Source organism: Sturnira hondurensis, unplaced genomic scaffold (genome assembly GCF_014824575.4).
Source record: "Sturnira hondurensis isolate 20B ecotype Veracruz unplaced genomic scaffold, ASM1482457v3 Scaffold0014584, whole genome shotgun sequence".
NCBI lineage: Eukaryota > Metazoa > Chordata > Mammalia > Chiroptera > Phyllostomidae > Sturnira > Sturnira hondurensis.
The window spans coordinates 1576413-1593993 of NW_028087215.1; the positions used below are offsets into that span (position 1 = coordinate 1576413).

Here is a 17581-nt window from a genome sequence, read left to right on the forward strand (position 1 = left end):
ATAAATTTTGTAGTATTAATTTATGGATTTGGACAATTGTGACCAATTGGCTTCGTACTCTTTTTTCCTCCTCACTACTTAAAACACCCAGTTTGCAATATTTTAAGGCAATCCACATTTGTAGTAGTTTTAAACAGAGAAAAAGGGAAGAAAGGAGGGACAGAGGGAGGGACAGGAAGAGAAAGAAATAACCTCCACGTTTCCACTGATGCATGAGAAAGGCAGGGGATGTCCAAACAGACACACCACACAGTAAAGAGTGGGAAGGAATGTGCCCACTAACAGGTTAAACAGATTTTTGTAAAAAGCAGCAGTGGTAAATAAGCTATGTGTACACTGATTCCTTTGCAGTTTGACAAAGTTAATGATTAAAATCTCCTCCACTGGTCCCGTTTTTCCCAAGGTGTCTATTTACCTTGACTGATACTATTTTATCTCTGTGGGCCAAGGATGACTGCCCTCGCTTCTGTCTAGAGATTAATGATTGATTAGCTCAGCATCTGGATTCTCAGCAAAAGGGACGTGGTTGCTTTGGCTGCCATTTTCCCGGCTAACCTGCAGGACACAGGGGGCCACAGGACCTGCTGGCAGGAAGATGAAGAGGGCTCTGGTTCTCCTGCTCGCGGTGGCCGTTGTGCATGCTCTCGAGAGAGGTAAGACCCCTAGGGGTGGGACCATTCACACTAAGTCTAACGTTCCGCCACTGCTTGAAAAACTTATACAAAAAGCAAAAATCAGAATAATTGGTGACTATGTTGGAGAGAGAAGAAAGAGTCAAAGAGGGATTACTCTGAGGTGAAATGTGGCATAGAGCTTTCAAATGGAATAGTCAAGAAATCAAGGAAATCTTATGAAAGAAAGCAAGATTATATAATTGGTCAATCATCCTTCCCTGCTTTTTTTCATAACCAAGTCCTGGGAAGAATATTTTGAAATTAGAACTTTTTTAACTGTTAGAAGATAATGCAAATGGAGGCTGAGATCCATCACTGATCATTTTTTTCAGGTTCCTAATACTCGTTGCCACGGAGAACATAACGTGCTGTCTCAGTGATGCATGAGGTCAGCTTAGATTTGAGTCCCTTACAGGAACCTCTGCATGTTGTATTTGAAAATGCAGTTTCCAAAGTATCCTGCCTAAAGGAATTTAATAGCTGTGAATACGATTATGAAAAGATATCTGAGCTATATATTTTTATTGAAATTATTCTTCAGATAGTGTCTTCATCTTTTAGCTACACTTAAAAAATTTTTTAATGCTACAAGCTGAAAGTATGTGCAGATGCAACTTTATGGAAAGTTCTCAAGCTGAAATTTTATAACCAGTTTCAGCTCTCTTTTCTGGATGATCCTTTAATGCCTCCAAGGAAAACTACATCCATCCTGCTTCTCAAAATTAATTTTCACTTCGTGCTGTCAGTCTTATCCAAGTCATATATTAAAATTCATGTGACTACAGTGTTTGGCCTGTGGAATGTGTGTAGCCCAGGAATTATGGGCATTTAATGTAACATGGATAATGTTGCTTCTAACTGATCCTTTTTACATTCCCTTATCCTTGATCTCACTTTTGTCATTCAAATTATTTAAAATTTTGTCTCATTCACCATAGATTCTTAAGTAAGCTACAGGTCTTTATGTAAGACTACAAAGTCTGAGATATATTGGGGTATAAGGAAGCAAAATAAACTGGGTCCCTTACGGGACCTATGAATAGGCCAAGACCCAAGAAACCCTGCAAGCTTCATCTTTTGCCCACGGGTTTCCCTGGAGTGGATCTGCACCTGAAAAATCCTACTGAAGCAGGTTTCAATCAGGACGTCCAGTGATGGCTAGGTCCTGGAATTATGTGTGGGCTTTAGAATGTGGGACCTGAGTTACCATTTCGGACTGCAGTCTCAGTAAGTGTAAGTGCCTTCACCTCAATGAGTCACAGGGTCCTTTGAAGATAACCGAGGACCCTTCGACCTTTCTTTCGACATCCTTCAGCATTCTCTGTCTCTGATGAAATGAACACTAAAAACCATAAGGTAGCTTAGCTTGGAGGTCTAAAGTTCACAACGAACTTCAAGTTATCCAGGTGCCATAGGTCTGATAATATTCCCTGGGCATATAAAATACATCTGTAAAAAAATCAGTGTTCAATTTTTGGGACAGTGGTCCTAATCCATCAGTGCTGTATTCTATACCAGCTGAGTAGGATCCAAATACCAAGTCAGTGATATGCCTGGAGGCTGGGTGTGTGCCCTCTTGGCTGGAAATTACAAAATACATGGACTAAAGGACTTGAGAGAACCTTGGGTGGTGGGGGGTTGGTTAGAGCTACAGTTCTCTCTGCCTGTTGTAGTTCTAGACAGCCAACCATCCAGCCACAGCATCTGTCTGAAACATCTCTTCTAAAGTGTATTTCACTCAAGCCTCATGCAGGAAAGAAGTTTCTATGGCCAAACACATAAGAAATAAGCCATACATTACTACTTCTTGGTTGGTTCATAATCAATGCCTCCGTTTTCCTAAAGGTTCTGAGAAATCCTGCCTGCAGAAACTATGCTTAACCCAGAGTTTCCCAGAAATAGTGGTTTTTCCCAAAACTGCCTATACCCTACGGAATATTCTTTGGGCAACCTCTGTCTAAAACAGACACTGCTGTAGCTCAGCGTGAACATCAGCTCCAGTCAGGCTGGTCCTCTCCTATCAAACAGCATTGGGGGTACAGTTCATAAACCACTCAGTACACCTGGGGAGAGAAGAGTTACCTAATACGCCAAATCTGGATGGTGCCATAAGAAAACTCCCACTGCTCCCCTTGAAAGACAAAAAAGACAATGTTGTCTATCCTTTAAAAGACAGAAGGGACAGTGTATGTTCATTGCTGCCACATGGCTTCTTTCCCCAGGACTGAGATGAATCTACCACTAGCCTGTGATGTATCTTCCCCTCCTCCCTCCAAAAAACCAACAACGGCCCCTGATACAGCTAGGCAATTAGCAAGGAAATAATGCTGACAGGGAATGAATCATTGCAGTGTGTAAGAGTTGTTGGCAAGAACAGGGTACTTACTATGAACATTTTCATTTTTGCTTAAAGCACTTGTTTCTTAGCATACATATTTTTACTCAAACATGATACCACACAGCAAGAAATTCTCCGTTGGGTTTCTGGGTAAGCTATATTTTTTCCTTCTCCCGTGTGCCCATCCAAACAGCCCAGGACAGTGCGTGTTATCCCAATCTTCAAGCCACCACTGAATCACCCCTTTCTCCTTTCTACAAGTTGCCTGCCCCTTCATCAGTAACTACTTGAAAAATAAAGTACTTAGTTTGATTCAGGAATATAGCTGTGCAGAATGCCAGAGAGAAGTAATTTAGAATAAAATAGATATTCTCTCCATTTTCCCAAATACCTTTATAAACTTTCTGAAAAACCTACACAATGGTTATTGAGGAGGTGACATAGAATGTGAGAACTACATGACAAAAGGGAGTTAGCCATGCACATATCTAACTGAGTTTCAAGTGAAGGAACTCAGGTTCAAAAGTCCTGAGCTAGAAAGAAGCATGGCCTGACCCAGGTCTCAAAGAATCCAGAGTAAGAGCGTAGAAGAGGTTTAGCCAAGACAGGAAAGGACAAAGAGCTGAAGCCAGAAAAGCAGTCAACTCCACCATCAAAGGCAAGTTGACCTCCCTGGAAACCAGTAGCAAAGTCACACTTCACTGCTGTGAGGTGCAATGCCAGGTATGCACTCACCATTGTGTGTGTGGAATAGGGGTAAGTGTGCACACAATTTAAAAGGCCACAGAATCAATCTCTATAGGAAGAAGGTGAAGAAATTCTTAAAAGAATTGATTACCCTCTCCTCCATTATCTGTAGTCACCTAACTTCTTTATTTTGCCCCCAGCTGCCTTTCCCCTTCTCTCTCCAATTTTCCCCCTTTCACCCTGCTCCAGCCACATGGTCTGCAGACTATTCCTTGCACACTGTGTGCTCTGCTCTTCTCTGGTTTGAACGAGCTCCTCCCTCCTCTTAGACCTGTGGTCCCCAGACAACCACAGGGCTCCCTCCCTTACCTCCTTCAGGGGTCTGCTCCAAGTTCATGTATTGAGATGACTTCCTTGACTGATCTATCTCAAACAGCACCTACAACTCCATGTTTTCCTCTGTCCCCTCACCATGCTTTATTTTTCTTTTTTATCACTCGTCATCTTACCTTATCACCAGCGGTTCACTTGTTTATCATAAAAAATTGAAATTTATAATTTTGGATGAACCAGAATTTTACACTAATCAGTTGGGTTTACAATGACAATGTTATCATTGCATTGCTGCCTTTATTTGAGATACCTCAAATAAAATCTTTCACTAAAGACTAAGTATAAGAGAAACAACCAGTCACTAACACAACAAATGCAGGGGCCACTGAGTGAAATTCATGCTGCTTACTACCAACCACCCATAACTGGTCCAAACATTGGTTCATTGCTATCCCACTAACTGGCTCTGTCTCCTAACTTCCCTTTTTTCCCTGACACCATCATATCTGACTCATTTATGTTCAATCCTGTGGAGACTTCTTGAAGTTATAAATTAACTTTTATTTTCCACATTCTATCAATTTCAGCCTTGGAAAGGATACCAGCCACATACAAAACATCCTGCTGTGGAAACCTCGTTGGCATCCTTTTTCTTTCTCCCCTTTACCTCTTGCATGTCCCCGGATCTCCAGGCCTGCGAACACCACTTCTCAAACCTGTTTCCGTTCACGTTTCCATACACCGTCCTCCTCCAGGCCCTTCTTCCCCTTACCTGGCTATTGTAATGGCCTCCTCACCTAGTCCCCACCTCCCATCCCTTGCCCAACCAATTTATATTATTAAAATACAATAGAAAACTTGACATGATGTGATAAATGGAGCTCATAAATGAATTGACTACATTTTTAAGACTCAGGATTACTATTGTGAGATTAATGAAATGATAAGGTTCCACATGTATAGCTGGCTGGTGGGATTCCAGGGATCAGGCTGCCTGATACAAATCCACTATTTGAAGTCACGCGATGGTTGGTGTGACCTCTGGCCTAAATATTGATAAGTGTGTGGTAGGCAGAATGAGAGCCCTGCAAAAATGCCTACCCCCACCTTAATGCCCAGAAACTGTGAATAGGTAAACTGTGTTAGGTTATGCTGCAAAAGTGCTTAAGGTTACAGATGGAATGAAGGTTGTTAATAAACTTAAAGCAGAAAAATAATCAGGATTACCTGGGTGGGACCAATGTAATCACAAGGGTCCTGAAGGTGAAAGAGAAAAACAGAAGAGGGTCAGGTAGAGAAACATGTAACTGTGAAAAAAGGCATGGAGAAATGCAAACTCGTTGGCTTAGAAGATGGAAGAAAGGAGCCTGGAGCCAGGGAGTGTGGGTCACCTCTAGAAGCTGGAAAAGCCAAGAAAACGATTCTACGCTAGAGCCTTTAGGAGAGCAGCCCAGCTGACACACTGATTTTAGCCAATTCAGACCTATGTCTGTCTATCCAATAGAACCATAAGTTGCTAAAATCTGTGTTGTTTAAGCTGCTTGCTTGTGGCTGGCATTACAGTAGCAACAGAAATGTAATACAGTATGTTTCCAGGTCCTGTGACTGGTAAGGGTACTTCCTGAAGAAAAGGAGCATTGAGTCAAGGCAGCTCACAGTTGATAGACTATCATTTTACAGGCCAGATCCAGGGAGAGTTGGCCAGGAGATGATCAGGGTACATATTCACTACTTTCCCCGCTCCTGGAAGTTTTCTATTTTTATTTTCTCTCCCAAATTCCTCTGAACTGAAATGATTTGGCCCACCACCAGAGAGGAGGACTGAAGGAAATCACATATCCATACCATGAGGATATATAAAATCTGATACTATATTATCACTGGATTTTACTATAAGAGTTGCTAATATTTATTGTTTACCGGATGTTAGGCAGAAGCATACTAAGCATTTTATACAGACTGACACGTTTCATAGAGCAGAGTTATGAAGGCACTACTTATCTTAAATCCAAGATTACTCTCACTTGAGTAAGAGTACTTACCCTTACTCTTACAGCCATGGACTCGTCATTTCTGTATATGAATAAATTTCAACAGATGACCCATTACCTTAAAAAATAAGTGAAACTTCAACTACCAAGTCTTTCTGAGTTTAAGTCCCATGCTCCAGTTTTTTTACTGGACTACTCATTACTCCCTAGATATGACTTGGGATTTTCCAACCTCAGGTACATCTTCACATCATCCTTCCAACTTAAAATTCCTCTCATAATTTATTTACCACTGTTGAAATCCCACCATCATCCATGGTGCACTTCAAGTAATAATTCCTTTGATGAAAGCCCTCTTCCATTCTAAAACTTCATAGTGCTTTGTTTCAGTTTCCTATGACAATGACAGGTCTTGATGTTTTATATTTATCTCTAGTCTCAAGCTTCCTTTCCTTAAGTGTCAATGACATCAGAGTTTTCTTTTGCATGGTAGCTTGTTTCTGTTATATGGTCAACAGATTGGTCTCATGCACATGTACAACTACAGTCACAAACCAACTCAATTTAGCTCCTAATAACTGGCCAGTATTCACTGCTTATTGTGGAGGGGACCGGCACTGTTCTAAGCATTTCACATACATTAACCATTTTAATCCTCACAACAATCCTATGAGGTATGATGGTCTCTGTTTTATAAATAAGACCAAGGAGGAACATAACCACCTTGCCCTTGGTCTCACTATCAGCAGGGATTCAAATCCAGGAGGCCTGGATCCAGGATCTCCTTTCTAAAGCATGATAAGTTATAGCTTCCCATGGGTGTGTTTTCTTTGGCCTTCATAGTCTGGGCCAGCAAAGTGTCTTTGAAGTTTAACTTCATTTGCCAACATTTTAAAATCTAAAGATTTCACACAAAAACCCAGATTTTTGGCTTCTCCAGAGAAGATGTGGCTTGAGTCAAACCTTCACGTGACAACAAGGACCTAGAGCTGCATGAGGACTGTCCCTTCTGACGAGGACCATGGGAACAATGCCAGGCATTTTCCTTTCCACACTTGGGGCAAATGTTAAGGCACACAGTTCCTAGACCCCAGGGGCATTTGAATTTTCCATCTTTGGTATCTTGGATAGCATCCAATAATGAATCTTCAACTTCTCACAGAATTGGGTAATTAGAGAATTGTATTTCATTAAGGAAAAACAAAAATTTGTTAGTACCTCAGCATAATTAAAAACTATAGAATTGTTTTGGCCTTGGAAAAAATTTATACAAATAGTTTTATTAATAGAAAAGAATGATCACTAACATTTAAAAATGAAGTTTTCTTTTACAAAATAAGGCCATTTATGGTAACCTGTTGGACTTAAAAATGCGGTAAATGGCTCAAGAGATCTTCTTGACAAAAACTATGCATGGTAGTGAAAACAGATAATGATAAATAGATATATATACACATATATGTACATATATATAAATATAGCCTTGCTACTGGATTAGCTGTATAAATGGAAATCATACATTTTGATAGCTATTGAGATGTATACATTGATAGAAAATCATCTGTGTCCAGTGCTGTCTGAAGTATTTTAATCAAGAGATAGAGCACATAACTAGTCAATGGAGCAGAATCTTCATTATTTTCTGTTTGTATCAGCTCAAATATGTACAATATGGAAATATGACTTTGTGATTCCTTATTGAATAATACTTTGTTCAGATTTCATAATAAATGCTTACTGAATTGGTTTGTGAAAACTCATGTGTGTCCAGAATTGTGCCAAATACACAGGACTGAAAGAAATTTTCTTTGCACTAAAGGAATCCTTATAGAAAATAACACAATTCTGCTTAAAGGACATGATTTGTACTGCCCTTCTTTCTAAGCTCTATGAACAAATGCCTAGTGAGTATTAATCAGTATACATCCCTGTCTGTACAAAGACCAAAGCACCAGACTGAGACTTTCAGCCAACCTGCTCACCTTTCTCCTTGCAAAGTTTGACAATCCTTGCAAGCTTTTTTTAAACACAGGAATATGAGGAGGAAAAATTAATGTTTCCAGGAGTGGTAATTATAAATTAAGACTTCAGAATGGCAGGAAAAAAAGAATTCTTCAATACCATAAAGAGAATAATACTAAATTCTAATAGAGTAATTCTCAAACCCATAAATAACATATGCTCAAAATATTAATGTTGTTTGATTATTTGGATGGTAATAGAATTTTCCACAGAAAAAAATTATACACAGAGATGAAGTTCTTAAACTGACACACAAAAATGTGTAGTAAATATTGAAAGAATTATAATAACTACAAGTCACAGGATTTTTTTTTTGATTGAGATAATATATAAAATATCTGGAAGAATACCTGCCTAATTGTAGGCACCCAAATGTGAACCCTTTGTCATATTGTTTATTTTTCTATTACTTTGAAAACTAAGCCCTACGATGCATCCCAAGTTTCCAAGTCAGATGCAGGGGACGTTCCCCTTGCCCATCCCAAGGGTGGAAAGAGAAACCCACTCCCTTCTTCTCGCCGCTGCAGAAGCATTTGTAGACGGCAAATGCCCCTCCTGTGAGGGGAATGGGAGGTGGGATGAGACGCGTGGGGCAGACCGACTCCTTTGGGGCTTTGGGGAATGTATCATCGATGTAGGCTACTATCCATGACGAACCAAAGACATTAGTTTTTGGTTACTTTTTTCCTTTGTTTTAGTTTTGAGTGACTATCAGGCCACTATTGCAACTGTAGTTTCTGAGCAACTGACCTGTTAACCCTATATGTTTGACTGTTTTTAAATTGTCACGATCTGGAAAAAAAAACCCATTTGTTCCACTGATGGCCTACTAAGAGGTACATTTAATATCTACTAGATTAATGTATAGATGTCATGTAGATCCCTAGATTTAGTATTAGAAGAATTGAATTTCTTCTTATAGATTCAAACTCAGAAAATTGCACACTTGTCTGAAAACATCAATATCAATATAAAAAGCAGATTCATGTTTTATACAATGATTAAAAACATCAATGGGGATGAACCAAAAGAAAAAGCCTGAAAATGGAATAATGTCCATTTGATTGATGCTTCTTCATTGACAATGTTTCTAGCCATACCTTTATAATTGGTACCTTTACCCCCCATAACCAGGTCAGCTTCTTAAACCAGCCCAGCAATATTTAATTTCTCAAATAACATCATTATTCTGAAATCATCAATATCTAGTCTGACTGTTTGTATAGCACTGCAAACCAGATTCTTAAAGAAGATTTTTTTAAAAAGCAAAACCAAACATACTTATCTTTTCTGACCAAAGGAACTTGTCAACATAGAATAGAAATAAAATGCCAAGGAAATAAAATAGTGAAAATATAAAATGCCCAACTGAGCTCTGAAACCCTATGATTCCTCAGAACACAACTGGAAAACTTAAAGATAATTTCTAGCTTTCTATATAAGGATGTAGTCAGTTCGATGTTATTCAGCTCCATCCATCACTCCTGGTATACAAACAGCTTTTCTAGGGGACCAGGTTGGTATTACAGAAAGATAACAACAATAGTTAAAGCATTAATAGTACCTTTTTAAAGTAAAGTTTATACCAAGAGAATAAGTACCTTATTGTCTATCTCCAATAGACTGAAAATTCTATGAGGGCAGAGATGTGTCTATTTTGAATGACCAACACAGAGTAAGTCTTTCAGACACCTCTGTTGCATGCTGTGAATGAATGTTGTCAGCTGTGTCGGAAGAGGTAAATTACATGGAGCACTAAAGATTTGTGAGTAAATCAAATTTCTTCTCAAACATCCAGAGTTAGACATGATTTACCAGAATGTTTCACAGTACAGATAGAAATAAGACATGCAGTTGCAAAAAGCAAAAATTCTGTTAATGGAATTTGTAAACATTTAGTGCTCAGAGGTCACTGTGCGAAAAAGATTTCCCCAGTGTCACTAAGATCATGCCAATATTTACTGGGGTCGTGTCAAAGTCCAGTGTACCCTCTTTGTCAACACAAGGCACATTAAAGAACAGCATATATCATTTACAATTCATTCAAGACAGAATTTAATTATATGAATCAAAGAAGGCTCAACAGGAGTAAAAAAAATGTATTAAGCAGTACTGCACAGAATGAAGAATCAGTTTGTAGTAATCACACTCTAACTGAACCTTGGTATTTGTTTTGCTTTTTTTTGGAAGATAAGAAAATGATTAACATATTGCCTAGCCTTATGTGCTGTATATGTTCCCTCTGGGTAAATGAATAAATAAAAAATGTTAAGATCAGAAATATATTTTGAGTAGACCACCTGAAAGGTACATGGTGCAAGAGCTGCAGGTCTGTTTTGTAACAGTGGTTGGACCCTTTTATATTTTAATTCTGAATTTTCTCAGCTCCTCCCTTCTGGGCTTCCTCCTTGCTTCTGACACGCCTAAGGCTTAATAGCCCAGTAAAACTGGCTTCGGAACAATTTTAAGTCTTATATTGTCAATCTAGTCTTTCATTTTCATCTAATAAATTTGCATTATAGCTAAAGCACTACATAATCTGTGGATTCTAATGTGCTTCCGTGCAAACATGAGTGGTTGGTTTAATTAAAGCTACTTAACAAGGGGTGATCTTCAGTGGCCATTCACACCACGTTCACATGTGCTCACACATTCCTGTGCTGTGCTGAATGAAAGCGACTTTTTTGCTGAAGTGAGAAATTTAAGCTTGAAAGGCTAGAAACTAATTATTTTTCAAAATATTCATCAGGGGGCCCCCATTTGAATATAGGCTCTCATTTGAATGTTATTGAGAAGTCACAATAGAAAGTGTTACCAAATTATCTCTGCAGTTTTACAGGGAGACTTTATTAAACAAAGTTAGCTTCTATGCATTAAATAGAGAAAGACAAAGATAACCAAAAACACTGAAATGGAGAACAGGCTGACAGGGACCAGAGGGGAGAGGGGAGAGAATTTCAGGGGAAAAGGGGAAGGGTTTACAGGAACAAGTATAAAGGACACATGGACAAAAACTAGGGGAGATGGAAATGGGAGAGATAGGGGAGGGCTGGGTGGGTGGGCTGGGATGGGAATAAAAGACAGAAAACTGTACTTGAACAATTAAATTAAATTAAATTAAAAGAGAAAGACATTCTTATTAGAGCTATTTTTTGTAAACATAGTAAGCTTTGGGGTGGGGGAGCTTCCATATTACTTCTTACTATTTCTAAAAGGGATTATTTTGTAATCCCTTGGAAGTGATCTTAAAGATTAAGAGAATAAAATCTTATACTAAAATCAGGAATCTTTCATCTATATGCTTATTTAAGCTCCATATGAATATTTTTCAGTGACAAATTCACCTCTCCAAGAATCGGTGCATAATTTCAGTTAGTATTTAGCCATGGGTACAGTAACGTTCTCCCATCGAACCAAAATTTCCTGCCAGACGTTTTTTCCTTGGGAGCCACAGAAAACGATTCTGTAGATACCCCAGGGTTACAGCTCTTCATTCCAGGAGAACAGCTCTGCCTGAAACCCGTCCCCTCTCTATCCTAACCTCCAGTCCCTCGGAATACTGTTAATGATTAATGGAAATACCCTGCCTCATGTTGACCTTTTGAAATTGACCATATCCAACCTAGTACACTGGTCAATAGATTCCAGGAAGTGTACCAGATCCAACGGTTCTCAGATGTAACAGACGTTTGCTGCAGTGGCTTTCTGTACGCCACCGACTACTAGCTTTATTAGTCCTACTGTGTTCGTCCTAGTTTGTGAGATAGTGTGAGTTTCGAAAGTATGGGCTCTTCTGTGTGATTTTGAGGGCATTTGAGTTGGCCCCTTATTACAAAGTGCTGCCAAAGAACACCTTTGTCCTTAATTCTGACCCTTATCTCAGTGCTATAATGGGAGTCATCCACCCAAAAGACAGGAGGTGCAACAGCTTCCCACACCAGTGCATCTGACAAATCCCACAGAGAATATTTGTAAAACAAACAAACAAACAAAAAAAACCCTCTCTAGCCTGTATCCAACCAACATCTTTCACTCCAAACCATAAAACAAAACCTTCTACCCTCATTTACGTAAACACTCCCACAGACCGGAACTGTTCGGGGGGCAAGGACATTTGGGGTGTTAAAAGGCATAACAGTAATTGCCATCCCCTGGAACAAATTCCCTAGTGTTTAAAGTCAGGAAGATAAGTGACTAAAAGGTAAAAACCACTTGTCTCACAACAGATACAGAGCCATTTATGTACTTGTTACGCTTTTTGAAAGGTGGAGCATCATAAAGCATTGGAAAATTTCCTAGACTTATTTGCATAAATGACATATCAAGGAAGAAGAACACTGGTTCCTTCCCATGTGTCCGCCCCAATGCATCTGTAATAGAAGTGTTGAGCAAGTGAGTCTCAGGATCCATGGAAAACTCACCTCCTCCTGAACAGACTAGCTCCCCCCCCCCCAGTGTCTTGAATGAACCGAAGAGTAGGTTCTATGATTTTTTTATTCATTCTCAAATAAAAGGTCCTCTGGTCCTTTTGAACCTTGAAATAACCACCTCATACCAGCCATGATAATATTTGCTTAGGTTTAAGAGTCAAAAATTCATATGTTTATGAAACTATCCCCCACTATGAGGGCCTGTGTCAGTCCTATTGCCTGTGGTATGAAAGGAAGACATGGATACTTTCTTTTTCGATGCCTCCTCTCCTTTTCTCCTTCTGCCCACCCTCTAGGCTGCTTTTGTTGTTTCTCAAATACAGGGAAGGCAGAAGCTAGAAGAAGCAAGCAGCAGGAAAAATTAATCCAGTGGGTGCTTAGTGAGCTAGTGCTGTTTCCTCCGGCTATGGGAGATGTTCAATGTGGACATTTTCTTTGTAGCTTCTTTGGAGATCTCTTTATCATCTCTGGTGAATCTCTCACATCCAGCTGGCATCTTAAAGCTTTCCTTTGGAACCCTGGTTTTCAACGTGCCTGCCTCTGCACAGAGAGGTGCCCCACTGTTTGTGGCCCACTGCCCTCTAGGTGGTCCTTTGTTGGGGGGTGGGAGTGGACATGGTGTGTTTAACACAACTCCAGGTTGGCCTGCTCTCCTACCTGATCTACGGCGGGTCCACAAGCGCAGCACCCCACTCACAACCCTCTCCCTTGTTGCCCCAGGCAACCGAATCAGCCCCAGCCCCTTTAATCTGAGCCAGACACCTGTTTGCTGCACCCCAAACTTCAGGGGTCATCTATCAAGATCTCTAAGTGTTTCCTTGAAGCCCCTTTCACTACACTCGAACCTTTTGCAAAAAAAAAGTATTTTGCCTAATTTTCATGTTTTCCCCCAGCTGAATTCCTAGCTTTCCATTAGAGTCTGGAAGTGGGCAATAGAGCCTCTCTCACACTCTAAGGCCCTGCATCAGTGGGGCCAGTTCTTCACTTTGGAAAGTAGACTTACTCTCCATTTCTTTTTTATTCTTGTTTCTTTCCAGACCTTACGTGAAACCGGGATAAAGAAGGGAGGGACAAGATGTCCCATTTTAGCATCATTGTAAAGATAGGATCTAAAAGAATGATCACTGTATCAATGATCGCCAGGTTCTTACTCACTGGTTGTTGGTGCAGATCATTAACTTAATTGCTTTCAATATTCACTTTTCCCCATTTCCATTAAAATTCATAGCATGTCAAAAAAAATTGACCCGTTTTTATAAAATGGCTAGAAAGGCACCCACAACTGGAGTGCTTACAGAAAATGCTAGTTTCACCACAACTAGGTCATGGGAATGACCCCTTTGTATACATGCGTTTAATGCAACATTCATGAAAAAAGAAATAAATACAGAACTTTCTATTTTTGTGTTTCTAGGTCGGGATTATGAAAAGGATAAAGTCTGCAATGAACTCGCCAACCTCGGAAAAGATGACTTCACATCTTTGTAAGTATAAGGTAGTCACTCACCCTCTTGGTTACTTGACCTTGAATGAAATTGCATGTAAGGTAACTTCCATTCACCATAAAGGGCTGAACTGATTTCTGCTAAGATTAACAAGACAGAGCCCAGGGTCGATGTAGACAGACGAGCCAGACAGAGGACAGCCAAGGGTTCCAGCTGAACTACTGTTACTGTGGTCTAAGAATTTGTCGCTGGTATGTTCATCAATGAGTTGAAAGAGAATAAGCAAGCATGGTTTTCTGAGGCAAATTAAAGTGCAAATAGGACCTGCCAGGAGTGGCAAACAAAAGCAACAAGGTACAGAACAGGCTCATCTGGGGAGGCTCGAAGGAAAAAGCCTGTGGCTGGTTTAATGGAACCCTCCGGTCCAACTTCTATTGCTTTACAAGATCAATTTACTGAGGACAAAAATTCAAAGGTAATCTCATATTCTTTTTATTGGTCAAAATATGTACAATATTCTTTTAAAAACCTGAACGGTTTTATATGTTAATATGTGCAAATGTGGGAAAATTCTAATTAATACACTGACTTTATTTTTCCCCTCAGAGCAATGGTCCAGTACAGCAGGAAATTTCCCAGTGGAACCTTTGAACAGATCAGTGCTCTCGTGAAGGAAGTCGTGTCCCTGACGGAAGACTGCTGTGCCGAAGGGGCCGCCCCTGACTGCTATGACAAGAGGGTGGGTCCTCGTGGCCTGGCCGGGTGCATGGAGCCCACTGACGGAAGCCGAGATAGGCCTTTAGGCCCTATCTTAGGGAGGTCCTAGACAGCAATTCCACATACTCCGTTCTGGGGGATGTATAAAGAATATTACGCTAAAATCCAAATTTTTTTTCTAGCATAATGAGTCAACTTTGCCCACTAGTCCTACAGGTTCAAGTGAGAAAACTGGGCCATATAATGACTCAGGGAATAATTCTAACATATTCTGCTTATCTTAAAATTCTACAGATACCTTTATCATGCCAAGCCTGGAATTGACTGACCCGGAGCAATTTCATGTTAGTCTCAAATTAGTTTGGTGTTCAGAAGTTGTCCTACATACATAAACTGCCAGGCTTTGGGTTTTTCTCTCCTGAAGTATATACTCAGAAATTTAAATGCTGAAATGACAGGGTTCAAAATATAGACAGTAGCTAAAAAAAAAGGTGAAGCTACACCTGATTCTAGCAGTTTACTAATATCGTCCTCAGGCCCGCTGCAAATGCCCTGAGATTCATCTGGACAAAGCCTCCACAGACAAATGCCTCCCTGTTTGAGCCTGCAGCTGTCGGCCTGCAGCAACAATGCTCCTAAGATCTTGTCAGACTATCATTTATACAAGGATTATTTTTACCATTAATTGCTTTATCTGGCCCTTATCTGCTTTTTAAGAATTTTATAATCTTTTTCTCCAATCACTAAATCCATTAAAAAAAAAACATCATTTCAACCTGACCTTCTGAACCACCCTAAATTAAACAAGCATCAAACCAGGATGCCATCATTACCAACCAGGATTAGAGTAACAGAACATATTTTTATGTTCTATATTTGCTAACCCATGTTTTTTTTAAGACTGTATTTATTTTTTAGAGAGAGGGAAGGGAGGGAGAGAGAGAGGGAGAGAAACATCGATGTGCCAGAGGAACATCGATCAGTTGCCCCTCACATACTCCTAACTGTGGCAACACACCTGCCACCCAGGAATGTGCCCTGTGCCCTGTGCCCTGTGCCCTGTGCCCTGATGGGGAATCGAACTGGAGACCTTTTGGTTTGCTGGACAATGCCCAACCCACTGAGCCACACCAGTCATGCCTGCTCACCCATGTCTTGATGAGAGAGAAGCTGCAGTTTGTAGAGACAGATCAGAAGAGAACAGAGCTGGAATTGACGTTCGTGCTCACCACTTTCCTCTTTCTCCTGCTTATTCAAAGCATTTTTTAAAATGTGTTCATGCTTTTTCTTTGTAAATTTCTTATTTGAAAGGAGGTCATAAAAAACAGTAAAGTTGATAGGGAAAGAAATAGAATGAAAGAGGAGACTCACTGGAAAAAGACAGAAGAATAAAACAGAGAGAGTTCCTAAGAATTCCTAAATTCTGAGTCTGATGGAAGGTACATGTGGGAGAGGATGAGAGATGTAAGCATGTAAAATGAGAATTTCAAAGTACTTTTACCCATGTAAACCCCCAAATAATTTTTCCATGATGACTATTTCTATTCTACATATTTTAACTTTAAAAAAAACTATTGTTCAATTACAGTTGTCTTCATTTCCTCCCACCACTCCCACTCACCCCAGCCATTCCCACCGTAATTTCATCCCAGATTCTTCCCAAAGTAAATATTTTACTGCTACAATTGCTTTGGTGGTCCTGTTAGCCATGGGTTTAGTTTGCCCCCTGTATCAGTGTATCAGTGCTGAGGCAGTAGATGACCAGAGGTTTGACCAGAGGGTTTCAGCCCATCACTCACATGAGCATAAGCTTCAGGGAAGAAACAGATCCTAGGGCCTCATCTTTGACCCACTGTTTCAGAATTTCTGTGTTGTACAGCCCAGGCATTTGTTGTTTTCATATATTCTGTGAGAAATTTTAATGCAGATGTGGGCTCAAGAAACACTGGTTAAGAGAACACAAACTAATGCAGAAGACTAAAGCTATTAAGAGTTGAGAGTCTGCTCAGGTAATAAAGGGAAGGGAGGAGAGCGGGGAAGGTCCGCATTCTCTTTGGGTATTTGCAGAGGAAAGCAGGTGGGCGGTCATATTGGAGCTTTTTGAAATGACCTCTTTTGTTTTCAGAAGATGTTAATATCCCTGTGCAGAAACACTGAACTTGAGAATAAAGCTTTTTAACGGCTGCAAGCAAATACAGTCCACTTATTAACAAAGGTTCTATTGTTTTCTTACTCGGAGGAAATTCATTTAGTAACATCAGTAAGACCCTGTACTTGCCCATTACTATGATTACGCAACTTGCTACATTGACAAATCATCTCATGGAGACTTGGGCATGAAGAGTTTGTTATTAATGAGAATTTTAAAATGTAAGACTACAGATGTTATACTTTGCCCAAGGGAGAACTAAAGCCTGGAAACTTGTGTCTATGTTTGTATATGTGTATGTACATAAATGAGTTTACTTGTTTTCCTTCTCTCTTTCTAGACGTCAGCACTGTCTGCTAAGTCCTGTGAAAGTGACTCTCCCTTCCCGGTGCACTCGGGAACCGCGGAGTGCTGCACCCAGGAGGGCCTCGAGCGGAAGCTCTGCATGGCCGCCCTGAAGCACCAGCCACAAGAATTCCCTACCTATGTGGAACCAAGTAATGATGAAATCTGTGAGGCATTCAGGAAAGATCCCAAGGAATTTGCTGACCAGTGAGTTGCAAGAAGTAGAATTTTAAAGCCTAAAATACTAGGAAGGTATCTAATCTAACCACCGACTCTAGACAAACACCTTTTCGACAGCAGCCTGGACAACTTCCAATAAGAAGAACCTGACTTCCAACCAAGAGAGCCCAGCCCATTGCTGTCACCATAGACTATTGTAAACACCTTTCTCAGCCAGAGATAAAAGTCATCTTTCCCAGCCCCCACCCAATTCACCCTATCTGGTGTTTG

The 17581-nt window shown here is 40.2% G+C and overlaps 1 protein-coding gene across 1 annotated transcript in view; it reads left to right on the forward strand.

Annotated features, from left to right (window-relative positions):
* Positions 1-455: 455 nt before the first annotated feature.
* GC (GC vitamin D binding protein) overlaps positions 456-17581 on the forward strand; it is a 35636-nt gene continuing 18510 nt past the window's right edge. The window contains exons 1-4 of the mRNA XM_037063443.1: positions 456-653; positions 13890-13959; positions 14527-14659; positions 17127-17338. Of these exons, the coding sequence (XP_036919338.1) occupies positions 596-653; positions 13890-13959; positions 14527-14659; positions 17127-17338 (473 nt within the window). The 5' untranslated portion in view covers positions 456-595. The remainder of the gene's footprint in view (positions 654-13889; positions 13960-14526; positions 14660-17126; positions 17339-17581) is intronic.